We start from the raw sequence: 16,499 nt of genomic DNA on the forward strand, positions 1-16,499 counted from the left end.
ATTTATAAAAAAATCCATGTGGATTCACACACACACACCCATATAAACCAATATCTAGTTACACACTTTTCCCCATCATTAAGCAATTCAGCAATGTTGTAAAAAAATAATTCATAACCAATTAACACTATAATCATTTGATATGACATGAATTAACACTTGTGATTTCACACATATGCCATAATGTATGTGTATTCATACACATACATATATATGGAGGTTTGAAAAACTCTCACGCATACACTTAACAACTTGCTTTAATGTGTGAAATACTCAGGATTGGAACAAAAAATGTGCAAGAGTATGAGATCAAAGAGTTCACAAGAGGTTTCCTCCACTAGATGGAGCTCTACTTTTATTTCAACGTTTTGTAAGCTGAGGCTGTTACTCTAGGGCACAATCTATTGCAGAGCTTTTTGTTATTTAATGAAGGGAGAAGTCTCTCCTATATTTTAATTTCTTTTTGATTAGATCTAAGGACGCAAGAAGACGAATGGTGGGAAAGAGGCTATACCTTATTGAAGCCATTCTAAATTACGAAAGACTTATACCAATAAAATGTACCTGTAGAACCTCTTAATCTAATATCATTGCTCTTTTGTAAGCTATGGTAAGAGCGAAAGACTGACGAATGGAAGTGCAAAATTGCAAATTTTGCCCATGAACATTCCACTAAGGAACAGAGGCAAACTTCTCACATATAAATGAGTGCAGTCCGATTTAAGTTTTAAGCTCAATGACAAGGGACCTCCTTTTTATAGTCGAGTATGCACGGCGTGCCGTAGTGCGACACCTCTTTGGAGAGAAGCTTTACATGGCATAGTAGCTCACAAATATTGCCAGCTTTAGGAGGGAAAACCACCGTTGAAAATTTTTTCTGATGGTCTCGCCAGGATTCGAACCCAGGCGTTCAGCGTCATAGGCGGACATGCTAATCTCTGCGCCACGGTGGCCTCCCAAATGAAATGGAACTGCACCTACTTTAAATAATATCTAGATCAGGAATATAAGCCATATGTGAGTTTTCAATTAATTTTTTGGTATTTCAGCTCTGTATTTTATTTATTTTTTAACAACAATGCCTAACGAACATTGACTTTTTTATTTGAAACTTGATTCAATTCAAGCCTCGCCACGATTCGAGTTCGTTGGTGTCAATTGTGTTGTTTAAGCCACATTTTAACATACTCACTGCAATAACTGTATTATGGGTTTTTTTACAACTGTAATGTCCGGTCATCTCACAAACACGCAACACAGGCCAAACATTCCGTTAGGTTAAGTGTTTGTGTCGAGAGTTCGCTTAAGTGTTGTTGTTTGCATTATATGGGCATAATCATAAAGCCACTCTCGACACTTGCTGTATAACAACAACAACACGCATTGCATTGCAATGCCATGCTATGCACACATGAATGCATGGACAGCCAGCCATAGCTACTTGGAAGCTCTCATAAATGCAAGAGTCATAGGAAGAAGCCAACTATATGTACGTATGTGTGGGGTGTTCGTGTGTATGAAAGCACTTAAAATGCGTAAGTAACATTGTAGGTGGGTGGTAAAAAATCTAGGGTTGCCGTTATTGACATGAGATAAATAGGAATGAAATACAATAAAATGAAATAAATTAAAATAACATGAAGTAAAATAAAATTAAATAAAATAAAATAAAATAAAACAAAATAAAATAAAATAAAATAAAATAAAATAAAATAAAATAAAATAAAATAAAATAAAATAAAATAAAATAAAATAAAAACAAGTGAAAGCTTGCTAAGCTCGACCGGGCCGAATCTTGGGAACCCACCACCATGGATTATGCTAAAAATTTATACAAAATAAACTTAGTTGAAGGGCATAATTTTATTCTACGTATCAAACTTCTGTCAAAACAGCAAAATTTAAAGCTTCTAGGAACCGAACAAGGATAATAGAGAGACCGGTTTATATGGGAGCAAAAACAGATTATAGACTGATTTGGACCGTAATTGGCACAGTTGTTGGAAATCAAAATAGAACACTACATGAAAAATTTCAGCCGAATCGGACAAAACTTGTGGCTTCCAGAAACTCAAGAAATCAAGTCGGGAGTTCGGTTTATATGGGAGCAATATCAGGCTATAGACTGATTTGGACCGTACTTGGCACAGTTGTTGGAAGTCAAAACGAAACACCAATGGAAAATTTCAGCCAAATCGGACAAAAATCGTGGCTTCCAGAAACTCAAGAAATCAAGTCGGGAGATCGGTTTATATGGGAGCCATAACAGGTTACATACCGACTGAACTGTACTTAGCACGGCTGTTTGCAGTTGTAGCAGAACATCACGTGTAAAATTTCAGCCAAATCGAACAAAAATTGCGGCTTTCACAGGCATAAGAAGTGAAATCGGGTGATCGGTTTATATGGTAGCTATATCTAAATCTGAACCGATGTAGCTATACGTGTTCGACCGCTACAGCGATTTCGACATGGCTAGATCGACTCAGAATGTCGAGACGATCAAGAATATATATACATTCTGGGGTCTTAGACGAATATTTCGAGGTGTTACAAATGGAATGACTAGATTAGTATACCCCCATCCTATTGTGGTGGGTATAAAAAGAGATGGTGTGCTCTGTATGTGTTTTCGTTTATATATGAAGGTATTACAAATAGAATAACAAAGCTCGTAAATCTCATATGCCATGCTGGTGGTTATATCAGAAATAGTTTGTTGTCGAAAACATCATCAGTCTCAATAACATTCTCAACTGGCAACACCGATCTTAACATCATTGTGGTGGCTTGATACTATGAATGCGTGGTTGTTCTTAACAGCTTCATTGTTGTTGTTTAAGTGAGTAAGTGAATGAATGAAAGAGCATAAATCTATAATAAATACAAGTTTATTGGTGTCAATAATGTTTTAAGCACATCTACGCACAAACACACACACACATACATTTAACACCCGTAGCAGCAGTAGCATCATTGCCCAACCAGCGATACCAGCTACACCATCAGTTCATCAGTCAAAGTGCTTTAGCCTCTGCAGTGCCTTTATCGATGATGTGGATGCTGATGATGGCAAGTAGCGCTTGTATTGGCGATAATAATAAAGTCATAAATTTGATTACACCATATTGCTTGCAATTTTATGCTTTACATGCACTTCGACATTCTTTTACAACTCACAATCTCAAAAATACAATGATCCTTGAATATGCGTGTGGGGCAGGATATGTATATGTATTGTACTTTATCCTCTTTGTTATTATTGAAATTAACTTGGATCAACAATTTTTGGTTAAATGCTAAAAGATAACGCATAATGGTTTTTATGGTGCGTAAGGTCCTTGAGAAAAATTGTTTTAAATTTAAATGACATATAGGGGGACAAGACTATTAACATAAGTAAACATTTTAATAAAAATGTTTCCCATTTGATTTTTATAAGCCTAGAAGGAGGACAATTGTTTAAAAATTTGGCAAAAAATTTATAAGTGATGTTGTTTTATGGCCCTCAATATGCATTGAAATATAATCTCATATAAATCCTTTACAAATACAAAATTCGATTTGACTTTTGAAGTTCATGCTGGCCGCAAATACTATTCGAAGTTAAGGTTTACATGTGTTTTTTCCCATATATCCCAACTTATCATCATTTTTATTTTACCATTCTCTTTTATTTCTATCTCTTTAGTAGTGACTTACAAAACGCAAAACAATTGCCCCCTCTTCAGATGGCATAAAGAAAATTCTTAAAAAAATCTTTCTTAAGTTTTTAAACCACAAATTGACCCTCGAACTAGCTTTTAGGCAATTTTGCAGGCAATACAAACAAGAAAAAATTATGCTCTAATCCGTTTGCCATAAACTTTGGCAATTTATTCAATTCTGTATAAAATGAATAAAAAAAATAAAAGGAAAATCCTGTTTTTTTTCTTTCAACGCGCCCAAGTGTATGCACATAAATCAAGCCAGAGCCAAAAAGTAGGCTAAAATATTTCAATTTTTGTTTTGGTTGTATCATTTTGTTTTTGTTTTGAGTTTCTATGTGAGTGCGTCTGTTTTTCTACTGTCCTTTTTTGTTTACCCCCCGACTTGGTCATATGGCTTATCTCTTCTTGCATAATCATTGAATGAATGTGGGAATTCTTTTGTTTTTTTGGACTTCAATATCACCAGCATGGCACTATCATACGATAATCCATGTAGGCAATTCTATGATGAAATGCTATTTGCTAATTGTAGGCCGTAGTGTATTTGGTAGTCATTGGATTCTTATCTAATCAGATTTTCACAAATATTGTCCAACTTCCATAGGAATTACAATTTGGGTTCACAAATAATCAACAAATTGGCTTTTATAGCCTTTGCAGTGACTTATCATTTTCTTTTGTCAAATGTTCAGTTATTTTCAGTATTATTGGGAAATTGAGATTATGACAGCAGTTAAAGTTATTTAAGACAATCTATTTATGATGAATTTGTGGTAAAAAAGGCTTGAAATAGCAAATTCTTGGGGTAGCCTAGAAGTAGGCAATGATTTTCATAACTGCTTCTAATAAAACTAGTAGACAGCTTAAAAAAATTATAAAAAACAAACAAAAAGGCATTATGTTCAGACGGGTCGAACTTTGTATACCCACAATCTCGGATATGTGTATTAACCAATTTTCATTATAAGCCGTTGAAAAATGCATCATTTATGAACCCATAGCAGCCATACCATAATATGGTACAATTTGGACCTAATTCGGCACGAACGTGGAGGTTTCTAATACAATACACCGCTCAAGAGGGTAAAACAGAATATTGGTCTAAATGACATCTATATCTCAATATAATCCGATCTCCACCATATTTGTTAAGCATATGTAAGGCTCCAATACAACTCATTATATACACTTTCAGCGAAAACGGGTAATAAATGTGGCTGTTGCATGTTTAAGACACAAAATCAGCCTAGCTGAAATTTTGCGCAGATTTCTATTTTTGTATATGCGGGTTAAGTGCTTGAGCGAGCCAAGTCAGACTAAATTCTTTATGTAGCTGCCATATTGACCGATCTTCCGATTTTGGGCCTTAGGGCCACAACAGCTGCATTTCTTGCCCGATTTCATTGGAATTTGGAACAGTACTAGGGCCCCCATATTCGCTCCAAATATGGATTGTAATGGGTAATATTTTGATATTGCGCCAATTTAAACCGATCTCCCTGTTAAGGAAAAGAGCATTTATTAGACCATTTCCATGAAAATTTTAACAATAGGTTGTATTATGCCTCCCGACGTTCAATCCAAATATGGTCTAGATCGCAGCATGTTTCTATATAGCTGATTTCAAGATTTATGGTCTTACGACCATAAAAAGCGCATTTATAACCCGATTTCCCTGATATTTGGTCTGAATTTTATACTAGACCCCTCGACATCCGCGCCGAATATGGTTCAGGCAGGCCTATATTTGGATATGGGGACCCATCTCCCGATTTAAGATCTTTGGGGCCATAAAATATGGATTTATTACCCGATTTTCCTGAAATTTGGAACAGTGGCTTGTATTAGACATCCTCCTCCACAGCCATGTTGAGGACAAAACACATCGAATCAATTTTGAATAAAGCTGCCAGATAAAAGGGGTATTTATTAAAAATCAAAATGTTCATGGTCATCCCAAAAGTAGGCAATAATTTTCATAACTCTTCTTTAAGAAATTTAGAGTTCATCATTGGAAAAAAATAAATTTTGCTGTTGGATTCATTTAGCTTGGACCAATGGTCTTTATGTTTCTTGCTTCTGTTTTAACTAGAAAAGCAACAGACAAAAACAACAAAACCACTTTAAAAAGTCCTAGCTACGTGGTGTATTAAATGTATTGGGGCGGGCTGCAATGATCGCGATTTTGCCCTTTGCCAGAGGGATCATCAGATTGATATGCCACCAAACAGCATGACGTGCTGTTCGTGAATTTAGTCGTTTACGCTTCTACCATTGCACTGCTCACTAATTATTCAGTCTTTTGGTGGCATTGTGGACACCATGATAAAGACAAGGACATCCAGCGAATTGCTCAAATACAAACAGCATGCCTATGTCAAGGGAAGGTGGGTGGAGACTGTCCTGCACGAGGTTGTGCATAAAATAGAAGAATTCTTCGATGACAAGACGTACACCTTGGCGGTATGTATGTGCGGACCGATACACTGGTCTGACGGAACTCTAATATTGTCATCTGGAAGATCATGTTACACGGATGGATCAAAGCTAGAGGACAGAGTGGGCCTGTTTTAGAATGCCTGACCATAATACAATCCTGCAGGCGGAGATCCGGGCGTTAACGGAATGAGTGAAATGGTGTGGTGCTAACGCGAGGACGTCGAGTGTGAACATATTTACCGACAGTAAAATTTCCATTAGGGCAAAAACAACCAGAACGGTAAGGTCACGAACAATCTCACAGTGTAAGGAGATTAACGCCTTCTCTGAGGGTGGCAAAATCCGCATCGTTTGGGTGTTGGCGAATTTCTTTGTCATCGCCCGGCTTTCGCGTCTAACAGATACCGGCACTTTGGTGGGGACACAATACCAGACATGAACCAACTTTGGGAGAGTGGTATTGAAAACAATTAAGGATTTTGTAAGTAGCAAGGAATTCCTAACTTAAAATTGTTCTTTTTAGAGGTTACTTTATAGTTTTTAGAGCGCACAACAAGCCGATTACTGGCTTAGGTGTATGTTCATAGTGGCATGGGGCGGATTAATATCTGCACCCTCGTTTCAACCTAACCTAACCTTGGTGGCATAGCAATCTGTTGAGCGCTCTGGCAAAGGGAGAAATCGCGATGCTTTGAAATGCTACATTCTAGATCAGAATACTTGTAAACTTGTATACTTCATAAAATTTTCTCAATAAGATATATCTTTAAATCTGCAATATTCATTTAAATTTCCATTTTCTTGGTCATCCTTAAAGTAGGCAATACTATTCATAACTCGTTTTGGGATAAATCTGGTGGACAAAAAATGTAAAAAATAATTAATTTTGACGAAATTAATTCTGAAAAATCGAAAAAAATGTCGACATAATAAAGGCTTTAATTTTTTTTATATTTTAAGCTTTTTTAGCAAAATGCAAATTTGCCCATAACTATTCCCTTAAGGAATAGGGGCAAATTTCTCACATATGAATGAGTGCTGTCCGACTCAAGTTCAGTGCGATACCTCTTTTAGGAAAGGGTTTTACATGACTGGCATGCCATTTTTTTCAAATACCATTGTTTCTCACAAATGTCGCCAGCATTAGCTGGGGATAACCATTTATTGGTCAGCCTCGAAGTATGCAATAGTTTTGAAACCAGTTTTTAATAACCCTGACATACAACATATGGGAGAATAATTCAAATCGGCATAAAAAGTCCATCAAAAATGTAAAAATAAAAATTTTAAAAATCGTTTAAATTATTTTTTTTTATTTATTTAATTAATATATAATTTTCTTATTCTTTAATTTTTTTTTTAAATTAAAAACACAATCAGTAAGTAGCTTTTGCAATATTTTCCTCATCAGCCACTTTCTTATTTCCTTCTTTCATGAATTTCCTTCAAATGTGATTGATTTTCTGCTCCTCAATTGAAATCTCAAACTCAAATAGACTTTTTTCTTTACCATGGGCTTTTTATGCAAAAAAAGATTGAAATCAAAATCTCTGAAAGGCCAAGAGGGCGAAAGAAGCAAACGAAGCTATTGAGAAATATGGCCAATGTTCTACTAGCATTGATTGATGGCCAAATTGAAGAATTTAATCTTGAGGTTTGGCAGACTTCAAAAACGGATATTTATTGATTTAGTGTTTGTTTACAAAACACTTTAAAGGCTGTCTTTGGGGAAGGGGAGCGGGGGGAGGTGGGGGGGGGTTGTTTATAAGGGAGATGCCCTGGCTTTGACATCAAACAAACAATTCAATCATCCTTGCCTGAAAATATTTTTCAAACACATTTCAATATTTCTTGATTTTTTCTTGCTTCAACGCTCTAGGCCTCTTTGAAGTGGCATATTAAATTCCAAGATTGTGCAATTTATGGTCAAAAAAGCCATAAACAAATTTTCTATTTTATATGACAACAAACGAAGACCATTCACAATCCTTTAAGCATATTTTTCTTGGTTTGTTGGTCTCGAAAAAAAGGCAAGCCTTTTTCTCAATATACTACTTGCCATGTAAAAGGAAACGGAAACAAACATTTGCCCAGACACTTTACTACTACTATAGATGTTGACGGACTTGCACACACCATGATATTCTCAATAATACGGTTAACATACTTTACCGTTTGAGTTTCCTGGAACGGGGGTTGACAAGAAATTCAAGTTGCAAAAAAGGATGTTAGTCCTTTGGCTTAACACCCAATAAGATTATCAAAAACAACAACAACGACACTGTCAAAAGCAACAGTGGCAAAAGTCGTCAACCCCCACTTCCTCGACAACCTTGGCCTTTTAGCCGGCTTATACATGGCCAAAAAAGACCTTAAAGGAACAAGTGGTCAATAAGCTCAAGTAGGAAGCCAAAGCTAAAATATAGAGACAGGGACATTTGGCTGATAACTCAACAACAAGTCAGCCAAATAGAAGGCAAAAGTAAAGCAAAAAACTAGAAATGGAAAGATAAACTCTTACAAAAGGGAAACACTTGATTTTACTTCTTGATTTGCAACATGTGTTCTTGAAAAAAAAAACTTTTTTTTTTTTGCAAACAAAAAGGCCGAAAAGTTTTGGTGTCCTGGTAAAGATACATTCTCAAAGAAATAAACAAAAAGTCATTTTCTTTTAAAAAAGGATACCATATGTGAAGCCATACACAACATAATGTTGTTAAGTGTTAATAAAACATTAAGATCTAAAGTCTTGGCTATTTTTTTGAGTGCACAAGAAAGCGCTATCCCATTGAAGTGGTTGTAAGAGGGCATTTCTGTGAAAAGGTATTTTCTAGAGGTATTTAAGCCTAAAACAAAGCAATCAATAGACCCCAAAATTTAATTTATTTGTGGTGACATTGTATAAACGACTAGAGAATATGGTAAGGAATCCTCAAAACATTTAAAATGTCATTTTCCTTAGGATCTTACCTTTTGGGTTTTGAATTATAGAAATTTAATTTCCTTTTCAAGAATTTTTTAAATGGTATGGCAAGAGCATTTTACAAAGGTTAGTCAAAAATAATTTAGATAATTTAAATTTTAAATTAAATTTAACATTTTGGGGACATGTGGCTATAAACAACATGTCCCCAAAATTGCAAGTTTATAAGCATATACTCCAATGTATATTAATGGGGGAATGCATGAAATTAATAAAAAAAAGTGTAAAACGTGTACATTATAAATACAATTTTTGTGTTTAGTTAAAGAAAATTAAAAATGGGTATAACATTCCATATTTTGGGAGTGCGTAATTCATAGCATACATTTCGGGGACATTTAATTGCAAATAAATTTTAGCCTGCTTTTATAGATCTTTGAGGACATATAAATTTAAGGAAACTCTTTGGGGAAACCACCACCACCACCATAGGATCGGGGTATACTAATCTAGTCATTCGGTAAGTGACACCTCGAAATATTGAACCATGACCCCATTAAGTATATATATTCTTGATCGTCTATCTAGCTATGTCCATCCGTCCGTCTGTCGAAATCACGATAGCAGTCGAACGTGTAAATCTAGTCGCTTGAAATTTTGGATAGATGCTCCTTATTGATGTAGGTCTTCTAGGTTGCCCCTAGAAGACGCAATTGTCATCTGATCGAACTGAAATTTTGCATGTAGTGTTCTCTTATGACGTGCAAAAATCGTGCTAAGTACAATTGGAATAGGTCTTTAACCGGATATAGCTCCCATATAACCCCATCTCCCGATTTGACATATTTTGTCCCTAGAAACTGCAATTGTTACCCGATAAGACTGAAATTTTGCACGTAGTGTTCTGTTATAACGTCCAATAACCCAGCTTAGTACAGTAGAAATCGATCTATAACCTGATATAGCTCGCATATAGCCCGATCTCCCGACATCTTGACATCTTGAGCCCCTGGAATCCGCAATTTTTGTCCGATTTGGCACATTGTATTTTGTTACGACTTCCAACAACTTCGCCAAAGGATATCTAGAATAGTCTCCAGTGCCCTGAGAATTGCGCCCTCTAGAGGCTTAAGAAGTCAAGACCCCAGATCGGTTTATATGGCAACTATATCAGATTATGAACCGATTTGAACCATACTTGGCACAGGTTTTGGAAGTCATAACAAATAACTTTATGCAAAATTTCAGCCAAATTGGATGAAAATTGCGCCCTCTAGTGGCTCCAGAAGTGAAGATCCCAGATCGGTTTATATGGCAGCTATATCAGGTTATGAACTGATTTTAACCATACTTAGCACAGTAGTTGGATGTCATAACAAAACACCACGTGCAATTTTTCAGCCAAATCGGATGAGTATTGCGCCCTCTAGTAACTCAAGAAGTCAAGGTTCCAGATCGGTTTATATGGTAGCCATATCAGGTTATAGTTCGATTTGAACCATGCTTAGCACAATAGTTGGAAGTTATAACAAACAACTTTATGCAAAATTTCAGCCAAATCGGATTAAAATTGCGTCCTGTATTGGCTCAAGAAGTCCAAATCCCAGATCAGTTTATATGGCAGCTAATCCAAAACATGGGCCGATATGGTCCATTTACAATCCCAACCGACCTACACTAATAAGAAGAAGCAAAATTTCAAGCCCTCCTCCCTCAAAAGTTAGCATGCCTCGACAGACAGACGGACGGACATGGCTAGATGGACTTAAAATGTCATGATGATCAAGAATATATATACATTATGGGGTCGTAGACGCATATTTCGAGGTGTTACAAACGGAATGACGAAATTAGTATACCCCCCATCCTATGGTTGCAGGTATAAAAATTAACTGTGCAATGATTTACTTCAATATCTTAATTTTTAAAGACTGTAGCGTGATTATCACAGACGTACGGACGGACATGGCTAGATCATATTTGTAGGGTCTGAAATAGATATTTCTATATGTTACCAGCATGTTATGATTTGATATGACAGAATGAATATTCTTCCATCCGTAAGTGGTGGGTACAATAAAATATAACTCTTAAAGTACCAAGCTTGCCGAAGCTATTTGTGTCATTATCTAGAATTCCTTTTTCATCTCACCTCACCACATTAACAATATTGGGTCTTAAATTACACTTCAATAATGAATAGTCCACAAACAAGCCCTCAACTTCATTAGCCATCGAAATTTAAACATTTTAATTAGTTAATTATTAAAGGAAATTTGCTATGAAAGCAGTCACGAGGCAAAACAGCAGACACACAAAATATCCGTCTCAAATATCTATGATGAGACTCGGTAGCTAATTGGAGATTTTTGGCAACAATGTAGTCATGTCTTCATATCGGTTGCAGGTAATATGAGAACATGGCCAAGATGTGAGAGGTGAATGTAAGCATTATATAAAGGAATGGTGAGCCAAGATTGTTTCCAGTAAAAGTCTGTTGAGAGATTTTAGTGAAGAAGTTATTGAAGTTATGTTGATACATGAAGGGGTTTCAGTTCAACAAATGACCAGGCCAATGGAATTTAAAATTGGAAAAAATAAGGGAATTTCAAAATTTAAATGAAAAACATGCATATGTTTGGAAAATCATACAAGTCAATGCGAAGGGAGAAAATACGATTTCAATTCGGGCTATTGTACCACCCACACCCATAAACAGGCTTAATTACAGATTTAGAAAAAAACTAATTACAAGTATTTGGTGTCAAGGTTTTGTGCCAAAAAAATCCCTTTTTGTAAAAAATAAACAAAATTTAAATTTTCTAAAAATGTCCCCTTTGTTATTGCAATTTTAGAGGGGTTTTAGATTTAGATGATAATCATTCGCATTAATTGCTTTGTTTTTAAATTTCTAATTTTAACTTTATTTTGGTTTAAAAACCAAAATATGCTAATCCTAAAAACCCACTACAATTTTTATGCTTGATTAAAATTAAAATTTCATTATGCTTCATTAAAACGCAAAGGCTGAGATTCAGTCCAAGGCCTTGCAAAACATGAAATTATAATTTATTAACAAATTTGTTGTGATGTTTACTCAAGTTAAGAAGTGTCCTTTAGTTTAAACCAAACAAAGCCAATCAACAGTTGCTGTTGCCTACTTTTAGGAGTTGCCTACCATAAACCATGGAGACGACCATCAATAAAATATGTGCCTCAAAATATTATGCCGCTAGAACAGACCACAACAACCACAAATGTGGGCACAAAAAATTATTTTAATTCCAATTTAAATAACTTTTAGCAAGAAAATCAATTACTCACCAAAGCCAAAGCCATCACCACAACCACTAGCACTAGCACAATCACCAGTACATTCCATGTTTGTGTGTGAGAACAGAACACCATTTCGGCGTGGGGAGGACAGAGACCAACACTCTACTTTACACTGAATACACAGAGAAATCCGCTTTTAATTATACACTTAACTGAACACTTATAGGCGTTAATAAGTTTACAACTTGTATACATTAATTGACTCCACAGCTCGTCCATAGCTCGTTCCACACGCATTTGGACGCTCTGATGAAGTGAAAAAGTTTCTGAGTGCTATGGTAGTAAACCCGCTTTCCTCGCAACCCCCCCTTAAAATATGCTAACAATCTTGTAATTTTGAGCAGCACATGCCTATTTTGTGGCTACCAACTACCATTATATGGAGCTTTGCCAGGATGGCACAGCGTAAGGACGGACATTTACCAAAAAATAATGACAAAAGAATTTTAAATGTTTGTCTCCCTACCATTGTTGACAGTTGAGAAACTGAAATTTTTTTCCGTTGCCACATTTCGAGGGTTCGTTTACAAAGGCCTTTGTTGTAAAGTTTCAATGAAAGTTTTGCAGATTTTCGTTGTAGGTTTGCTATTTGGTTTATGATTTTTCTCAGAATAGCAGCTCAGTGTCATTTTTATGAAAATTCCATAGTGGGTGACGTTTGAACAGTTTTAGAAATAGTCATAAACTATTTTTAAACATTCAAAATAATTTTTTTTATTTCGTTGTTTGAGATATGCTAAATCTGCACAAGGATTATTGCCTACTTTAGGGGGGTGTAATTAAAAACATATTTGTCTACCTATTACCGAAGACATGAGGTATATCCATTTTGACATTCCGTTTGCAACAATTCTAAATATTAATTCCAGAGTAAGGATTAAGAAGTATTGCATACTTTAAGGGGGTGTAATAAAAAATATATATATTTTTATCCACCACCGAAGGACGGGTAGATACAAATTTCGTCATTCTGTTTGTAACGCCTCGAAAAATTCATCTAAGACCCCATAAAGTATATATATTTTTGATCGTCATGACATTTTAAGTCGATCTAGCCATGTTCATTGGTCCATCGGTCTGTCGAAAGCACCCTAACTTTTGAAGGAGTAAAGCTATGCGCTTGAAATTTTGCACAAATACTTTTTATTAGTGTAGGTCGGTAAATGGGCCAAATCGGTCCATGTTTTGTTTTGATATAGCTGCCATATAAACCGATCATGGGTCTTGACTTCTTGAGCTACTACAGGTTGCAGTTTTTAACCGATTTTGCTGAAATTTTGCACGAGGTGTTTTGTTGTGACTTCCAAAAAATGTGCTAAATATGGTTTAAATCGGTCGAAAACCTGATATAGCTGCCATATAAGCCGATCTTGGATCTTGACCTTTTTAGCCACTAGAGGGCGCTATTCTCATCCGATTTTGCTGAAATTTTGCATGAAGTATTTTGTTGCAACTACCAATAAGTGTACTAAGTATAGTTGAAATCGGTGCATAACCCGATATAGCTGCCATATAAACCGATTTTGGATCTTGACTTCTTGAACCTCTAGAGGGCGTAATTCTCATGCGATTTGGCTGAAATTTTGCATAAAGTATTTTGTTACGACTTTTAACAAGTGTACTTAAAATGGTTTAAATAGGTTCACGATCTGATACAGCTGCCATAGCGACCGATCTTGGATCTTGACTTCTTAAGCCTCTAAAGTGCGCAATTCTTTTCTGATTTGGCTGAAATTTTGTGCATGACCTTCACGGTTCGGGTAAAATATATTCCGAATCGATCTTTAGCCAATTTGAGCCCCTATAGGGCACAATTCTTATCCGATTTGACTGAAATGTGGCACAATGATTTATACTATGGTCTTAAATATTCAGTTCAATTATGGTCCGCGTTATACTATAACTTGATATCGCTCCAATAGCATTACAATTTTATCCATTATTCTCTGTTTTTATTTTATTTTATTTTATTTTTTTTTTCCAGCAATTATTAAGAGCACCCCATGAGCCTTAATATTTTTCCATTTGTGACTTTTCTATGCAGTGGTTTCATTACAACTATGCCTGGAGGCTTCAAATTTGAGTGAGTAATGCTGGTTGTCATTTCATCTAACTGTTGCGTTTGCGAGAAAAGCATGATTTTAGGCGCATTTTGATACCGTTGTATAAATTTGTGGGGTAATAGAAATGTGGAGACAGGGAAAATGCTGTCATCTCGCCTTAGATGTCTACCCCAAGTGGTGAAAAACTGTCGTTTATATTCTGTCGTTTTTGTTTTCCGCCTTTCATAGTATAGGAAAAATGAAATGTTTCGGATTGATTGTGTGTGAGGGTATGTATATCAACGGTAGTGGGCGAGTGTTTTGTATTTTTGCTACTAGTTTTCTTTGTTTTCAGGCATTTAAGCGATTGCATTGTCTGATGCTATGCCTTATTTGCTTTGGTTGTATTCACTTTCACCCTATGGTTAATTTTTAACAAGATGCCAACGGAAGAAATTGTTCCATTTCCTACTTCTGATTTGTTTTTGTTTTTTTTTTGCTTCTTAGCCTCAAACGTCTACAAAAACTTGTTAAGGAAAAAGTTTGTAATTTTTTTCAGTTTTTCTATATTTGCGGAGAAAAAAGGGAATTTTGTTTAAAAATGTTTAAGTTATCTTTTGCTTGGACCCAAGACAACTTTGTTTTAAGTTTTAAGCGATTATTTAGATTAATCTTTGGGAAAAAAGTTTTTCTAGGCGTTGAAAAGTTTAATCAATTTTGTGATACATGTTTAGAAGGGATGAGTTTTAATGAAATACATAAAAAGAATGTCAATAGTCTTAGGCTAGACAAAGATAGATAAGAGATTTATTTGAATTTCAGTTAAAGTGTGAATTAAAAGGAAAGGATTTTGGTTATGAAAATTGTACGGTTTAGGAGAGCTTCATGGGAGATTTAAGCAGACGGAAGGAACTTTGGTGTAATAGAATTAAAGTATACGTTTTTAAGCGATTTATAAAACAGACTTTTTAAGTATTGCATAGTTTGAAGAGTAATAAACTATTTTGCTTTTGAAAAATTGCATACTTTTAGGTAAAAAATAATTTTAATTAAGATTTGTCAAACGAATGGGGCGGATCAATACCCCCACCCTCTTTTTAACCTAACCTAACCTAAGCACCATTTGCAATAAATTGTTATTAAAAAAATCTAAACAAAGATGGTTGTTGCAAAAATCGTAGCACACTTTGGGGTATTAAATATTATTTACCTAAAAATTATAAAAAATATTCTGAAAAAATATTTTTTAAAAATTTAATAAAGAAAAATCGAAAGGCTTTTGATATACAAAATGTAAAAACTCCAAAATTTTTAAGTTGTACACACAAAATTTATTATAATAAGAAATAAAATCCTAAATATTATATGGAAATTTAATTAGATATTTTTTATCCTATTTCTTGAAAAACAAGACTTCCTTAGAATAAACAAAAAAAAAAAAGAGATGACCAATCATTTAACTTGTATTTAAAATTTAAGTAAGAAGTTTCGTAATTCATTGGATTCATTGCACGTTTAACAATGACTAATAGATTGTGGAAAGTTTTTAAGTTTTTCATGACCCCACAAAAACTCTTTGGCATATGGCAAAGAATTTATTTGTAAAAAATATCTTTAAAATAATACATTAGTTGGTATATAATGAAAAAAGACTTTAAAAACCTTTTAGTATTTGTGTCCATTAAAATATGTTTCATACTTTCAGGTAAAACTATGTGAAAAAGCTAAGGCATGTTTTCTGAACAGTAAACTGCATTTTGAACTCATAATAAATGAATCCTGTTAACAAATCAATTTTTTTTTTAATTTTAAGACTTTTAAACATTTTTATATTGGCCCTTAGAAGTATGCAATGTAATTTAATTGTCATAAATAACTATTATATTAACTATTACAGTTAAATGTTGTTTGTAAAATAAGTTATTTAAGCCAATTAAAATGGATTGCATACTTTTAGGGGCCAATATTAAAGTTCCTTGATATTAATAATATTTAAAAACTGATGAGTTTGCTCTTTAACACACCAATTCATTTAAATGTCGAAAGAGT

At 34.7% G+C, this 16,499-nt stretch overlaps 1 protein-coding gene across 1 annotated transcript in view; it reads right to left on the reverse strand.

Annotated features, from left to right (window-relative positions):
• Window positions 1–12,454, reverse strand: part of LOC106081395 (short neuropeptide F) — a 32,735-nt gene extending 20,281 nt beyond the window's left edge. The window contains exons 1-2 of the mRNA XM_059365739.1: window positions 12,397–12,454; window positions 3,181–3,299 (exon numbers count right to left, since the gene is read on the reverse strand). Coding sequence (XP_059221722.1) covers window positions 3,181–3,299; window positions 12,397–12,454 — 177 coding nt within the window. The remainder of the gene's footprint in view (window positions 1–3,180; window positions 3,300–12,396) is intronic.
• Window positions 12,455–16,499: the final 4,045 nt, after the last annotated feature.

The sequence above is a fragment of the Stomoxys calcitrans genome, chromosome 3 (genome assembly GCF_963082655.1).
Source record: "Stomoxys calcitrans chromosome 3, idStoCalc2.1, whole genome shotgun sequence".
In the NCBI taxonomy this organism is placed as follows: domain Eukaryota; kingdom Metazoa; phylum Arthropoda; class Insecta; order Diptera; family Muscidae; genus Stomoxys; species Stomoxys calcitrans.